The following is a 6,000-nucleotide window of genomic DNA, read 5'->3' as shown; positions in this document are numbered from 1 at the left end:
TATAATGACAAAAAATATTTTTAGTAAGAAAAAGAGGAGCTTATTCTATGCAACAGTAATATGAAACCACTATTAATTGGATGCTTTTCGGAACAATCATGATTGACTTTAGATTAATTTTGGAACGCATGTAAATAAACTAGAGTATAATTCTTTAGAACTTTATTGCTATTATCGAATGAGATACTTTGGTGCAAGAAAAAAGTAAATCAAGTATAATAAATTCTTTACTATAGATATTTCTACAAAATTTTTGTGTACATTTGATATTCGAGTCCAATTTTATGATGAATCGTAATTTGTTGGGCTCAACATTTTCGAAATAACACTAGGCTACTTGTAATAAAATAATGTATTCTCCAAAACAGGACAAAATCTTCATTACTACTCAGCTTAATTAGAACCGATATCGTTGGAATTTGCAAGTATTTCTAGCTCAGCTTAAGAATGACACCTTAATTCGCAGTTCAGAGCGATAAGATCCAATGGATCTGTGTTGCTCTATGAGTGATTATGACTGAAATCTGTTACAGATCTGGATCTTTCCAGAAGTATTTCCAGCTCCTGCATGACCACTCGCTATCCAGTGACTTCTTGAAAGTTATAGGTGAAGTTGCTGACACTGTAGACTTGCAATTCTTCTTGAGAACAGCGGGCAAATCAAGGATTTGAGGTAAGGGTTAATTTTATTTCGCCATCTATTTTTCATTACGTTTGATAATGTGAACTTTTCAAAAATGGAAAACGTGACAAATTTACAATCTATTTCCTATAACCAGGAAAAGAAATTCCTCAAAATCTTAGATCAGCTTGAACTTCCCCATAAAACAAAATACTTGGATATAAAAAATGCAAAAGATGCCTGGAAAGCTGTAAAAACTATGCAGGTATGATGTTTTTTACACCAAATGACAGGACCCAACTTTCAGTAGGCTATAACAAATCTATAGCTAAAAATAGGACCGGTAAATATATTACATTAAAAACATTAGCTACAATAGCACTACTGAAAGTATAATTTTCCTAACCTTACTCCTGTCCAAGAGAGCAAAAAGTAGGCTAGCCTAGCTTGTTTAGGACTTTACTTTAAATTCAATTTGAGCCCTTAAAAGGATACTTGAAGTAACACCTTGTCTCATGTTATTGTTGATAGAAAAAGGTTACCTAAATTGTACAATTGTTGAGTGACTAATTTTATTTTTTACTCAAGACTTGTCCTGAGTTTTCTATTATGCAAAACCTCATATTTATTTTTGGTAAAGTTCTAGTTAATTGACTTCTTGCTGTCTAAGAAAGGGTTTAGGTTAGGAAAATGGAACTTTCAGGGATGGGTCTACAGGCTAAAGTATGTCCTAGGAAGGTATTTTAATATACCTACCTCCACTCCCTCTCCCTCTAGAGGGCCCTGAAATTTGTCTACATGACAGGTCTATACCTATTGAAATTTTGACAAAACAACATTTTACTTTAATTTTCAGTTACTAGTTGCTTTTTCTCTGCTTTTAGTTCTGAAAATGCAATTCCTGCTTTTTGAGTTGGATTTTGAGCCATATCATTTTTTTTTCTTCCAAATTTAGGAAATGTATTTGCATATCTTTAAAAACTTATAAAATGGGATTGAGCAAAGTTATGAAGCTGAAAGCAATTTTGTTGTACTTTAATTAAGCAGAAGATCTATTTTGCAGAAGATCTATTTGAGGTTTCACTTTTATAACACACATATTTTTAAAGGTCATCAAAGGTCAGGACCCTCTAGAGGGAGAAGAAGTAGAGGTAGGTACTTCAAAATACCTTCCCAGGACATACTTTATCCTGTAGACCCATCCCTGAAAGTTTCATTTTCCTAACCTAAACCCCTTCCAAGATAGCAAGAAGTCAATTAATTAGAATTTTACCTTATTTTCAATAGGAAGTTTAATTGTTCAATTCATATCTACTGCTATCCAAACTAGACTAGCCAAAGGGAGATTTTAATTTGTCTTTGTTACACTGGAATGTGTCATGTTAAACTATGCTAGGCTTAAATAGCCAAGGCTACTCATCTCATTCCCAAAACTGAATTGCTTTATTAAAAAAGAAAGAAAAACAACAACAGAATGAACAAAATTATATATAGTCTAGAGTAATGTCTGAACCTGTTATTAGGGAGAGCTAGAATGCAATTGTAAACAGTAAATTATTTTGTATTAAAGAGAATCACATAGGCTAAAATGTGATTCTGAAGCATGGGCAATTCAAAAAGTGGATAAAGATTTGCTAGATGTTTTCTAAGGAAATTGCCTACATTAACTAGAATTAACTAGAATTTTACCTTATTTTCAATAGGAAGTTTAATTGTTCATTTCATATCTACTGCTATCCAAACTAGACTAGCCAAAGGGAGATTTTAATTTGTCTTTGTTACACTGGAATGTGTCATGTTAAACTATGCTAGGCTTAAATAGCCAAGGCTACTCATCTCATTCCCAAAACTGAATTGCTTTTTTGAAAAAGAAAGAAAAACAACAACTGAATGAACAAAATTATATATAGTCTAGAGTAATGTCTGAACCTGTTATAAGGGAGAGCTAGAATGCAATTGTAAATAGTAAATTATTTTGTATTAAAGAGAATCACATAGGCTTAAATGTGATTCTGAAGCATGGACAATTCAAAAAGTGGATAAAGATTTGCTAGATGTTTTCTAGGGAAATTGCCTACAGATCATTCTGGGTACCTGGCTGACTAACAGTATCTCAAACAGTAGGATGTACAAAAAGTATGGTTCAATCCTGCTTTCTAGGGCTATAATGAGCAAAAGGTTAAATGGCTTGGGTATGTTGACTTGACTTACTTGACTTAATGCTCCTGCTGAAATGTTTTCAGTGTTGAGAGTGATGCTACATAGTGCCTCCATTTAAAATGGTCTCTTGCAAGGATGTGGACATCCTCCTGAATATTTGCCATGACTAAGAAGGCACTTATTGTGCTCTTCCATCTGGCTGGGGGACAACCTCTTGGGTGTTTCCTGCCATGCAGCATGGGATCAAAGTCATAAATTGTTTGTGTGGGAGTGTTGGGGTGCATGTGAAGGAGATGTCCATACCAGCATAGTGTTTGTTGGGCAAGTTGGATTGAGAGGGGCATTTGAGCAGTTAACACCAGGAGGTTCTCGTTGCTAACAAAATTGTGCCAGCATAGTCTGTCAATGTAGTGAAGATGTTTTGTTTGGGCTATATTTACAGTGCTAAGCACAGACCAAGTGGCCGGCCAAGTTTCAGCTCTGTAAAGAATCACAGATCCCACTGAAGCATTGTATGGGTGCATCTTGGTCCTATGGCTGATGGAAGGTTTCCTCCAAAGAGCACTTAGTCTCCCTGCTCCTGCTGAGGCTTTGGCAATTTGGTGCATTAGATCTTTAAGGATTGATCTGTCATTTGAGAGGATAGAGCCAGGTATTTAAATTCCTCAACAATCTCAGCTGGTTGGTCACCAACCATTAGGACTGGCAGGGGACACAACAAGTTATGGGGTTCAACAAACATCACTTTTGTCTTCTGCCAATTAATTGACAGCCCTATCTTTAAGGCTTTCTCAGCAAGGATTTGTAGGGCTTCTGTGAGCTTCAATGGTGAATTGGAGACAAGAGCAAGGTCATCAGCATAGTCATTGTCTGAAAGTACTCTATCACCACAATGCAACCCAAACTGGGGGCAGTTTGTGGTCCAAGTCATAATGTAGTCAATGACACAATTAAATAGTTCTGGGGCAGCAGTACAACCCTGACAGACTTCAGTATTGATTTTAAAAGATGACCTTCATGGAGCTGCTTGAAAAGGTTGCAGTACTTTGCTGGTAGTCTTGTTGTTTTCAGTATGAGCCAGTGATTGCCAGTAGACAGAATCAAAAGCAGCCTTGAAATCCACAAAGGCAACATATGTTTTTAGTTGAAATTCTTGAGTCTTTTCTATCAGCTGCTGCTGATATGGTGGACCTTCCTGGCATGAAGCCAGTTTGTTGGCTTCTGAGGAAAGTGGTACAGCAGTCAAGGAGGGTCATAACAAACAGCTTCCCAGGCACAGAGAGGAGTGTGATACCACAATAGTTGGAGCAGATTCTGCAACTGCCTTTCTGTTTCCAGAGAGGCAGAATGATGCCTGTTCATTGCCAGTCTTTTGGAATCCATTCTGTACAAAATACTATGAAAAACAGTGCTTGGAGCAAGAGAAGGGTTGCTGCCCCACCATATTTCAGCAGTTCTGCAGGGATACCACAGATTCCTGGGGCTTGGTTGTTTTTCATCCAGTTCAGAGATTTCAAGATTTCTGTAGAAGTGAAAGGGTGGTGCACACTTGCACACAGGGCCTCAGGGTTGTTGGATGCAACTTCAAGAAGGTTGGGGTTTGGTTGGCTAGCACAGTCCTGGGTTAGAAGTAAAGAGAAATGATCCTTCCAGGCAGACAGTTGAGCACTCTTGTCAGTGATAATATTTCCATCATTAGATATGATAGGGCCTAGGGAGGATGGCTTTCCATCTGTAAGATCCTGAAGGTGTTTCATGTTGAAGGTGGGCATGTTGCTTGGATAAAATATTGTCATAGGTTGTGCTTTTTTGGCCAACCATCTTAGGCTAAATGGAAAGCAGGTCATCCACAGTTGGGACAAGAGGCTTTAATAAAGAATGATTTAAAGAAAATGGGAACTTCCTTGGAGGGTGTAAAGAGGGAAGCTTTGAGTAGATTAGAGTGGAGGAGGAGCATGCATAGCTGTGTTGGCCTCAGGCAGCTTGATGCTGCAGTGAGCTGTTAGTAATAGTAATCAAATAGGCTTCTATAATTTTGCTTACTATATGATTTAGAACATAAATATACAAAATAGATATATGTCATTCACTCCTAATCCCTACTCTTTTTAAATGTTACTTAATAGTTACTTTCATTAAAATTATAATTCCTTGCCTAATTCCCTGATACAGCTGTAGGGTAGGCCACAAATATAAAACTAGAACAAATGATTGGTTCCTGATGCAAGTTAAAAAAAACCCTGCAATTTTCTATAATTTCTTCATTATTATGTAGCTATTATTGTTTAGCTGAACTATTCTAATCAAATCAGATATCTATTCAAGGGCACCAGCTGACAATTTTCTAGGGGGATGGGCAGATGCCAAAAAAAGCATTGGTGGCTGGGACACAGGGAATATATTTCAGGATTTTTTATAGGAATAAGTGCATTTTTAAATATGTTAGGAAAAACTCTGAAATAAAAAGAGTAATTGAATTGCATGCAAAATAAACAGTAAGTTTACTGTGAATAAAGATTTTTTGCAAATAGTCAATAATATATTTAATTATTATGTATTCAACCTTAAAAGAAAATCAAACTCAAACCAAAATTAGAGAAAGATTTATTGCTGTCAAAATTCCAGAAAGATTATAACAGATGTAGACTTGTCTTATGCAGTTTCCTATTCCTTAGAATAGTTCACAGAAGGAGCAGAGATACTTAAAACGCACCCTTTCTCATTCATACCACATTTTGATTTTATAACAGCCATGTAAAATGTACCTCGTTCATAACAGGACAATTCTCCCCGTCAAACTTAAATCCCTTATTTATTCAGACATTAAAAAAACAGAATAGTAAAAGAAAAACAAAATTTAAACTTACTATCCAGCTGTCAAGTTGACCCTGTTTCTTTTTATTGTCCTATTCAACTAAATAGAATGAACAGGATCAAAAAAAAAATTCATCACAAGAGAATCTTATCTAATAGGTTTTAACTGGAAGTAAAAAGTGACTTGGTCTAATATTCACCAAAAATAAGAATAGAATACTCATGACAATTGCTACACCAGCAGTATGAGATAAAATTTTGAGATAGCTTTTTTGTTCAGCATAGTTGAAAGACCCAAATAGCTATGCCTTTGGAGATAAAATAACCCCTACAGCCCTGGGGAAAGGTTTTTAAGTTATAAAATTTGCCCATTGTTTACCTATAGTATTTGCTCTTGGGAAGTA

At 36.0% G+C, this 6,000-nt stretch overlaps 1 protein-coding gene across 1 annotated transcript in view; it reads left to right on the top strand.

Moving 5' to 3' along the window:
• Nucleotides 1-728: 728 nt before the first annotated feature.
• Nucleotides 729-6,000, top strand: part of LOC136042299 (methylthioribose-1-phosphate isomerase-like) — a 42,514-nt gene continuing 37,242 nt past the window's right edge. The window contains exon 1 of the mRNA XM_065727247.1: nt 729-887. Within this exon, the coding sequence (XP_065583319.1) occupies nt 738-887 (150 nt within the window). The 5' untranslated portion in view covers nt 729-737. The remainder of the gene's footprint in view (nt 888-6,000) is intronic.

This window comes from Artemia franciscana, unplaced genomic scaffold (genome assembly GCF_032884065.1).
Source record: "Artemia franciscana unplaced genomic scaffold, ASM3288406v1 Scaffold_1046, whole genome shotgun sequence".
NCBI classification, from domain to species: Eukaryota; Metazoa; Arthropoda; class Branchiopoda; order Anostraca; family Artemiidae; genus Artemia; species Artemia franciscana.
This window is presented reverse-complemented; position numbering and strand designations above follow the sequence as displayed.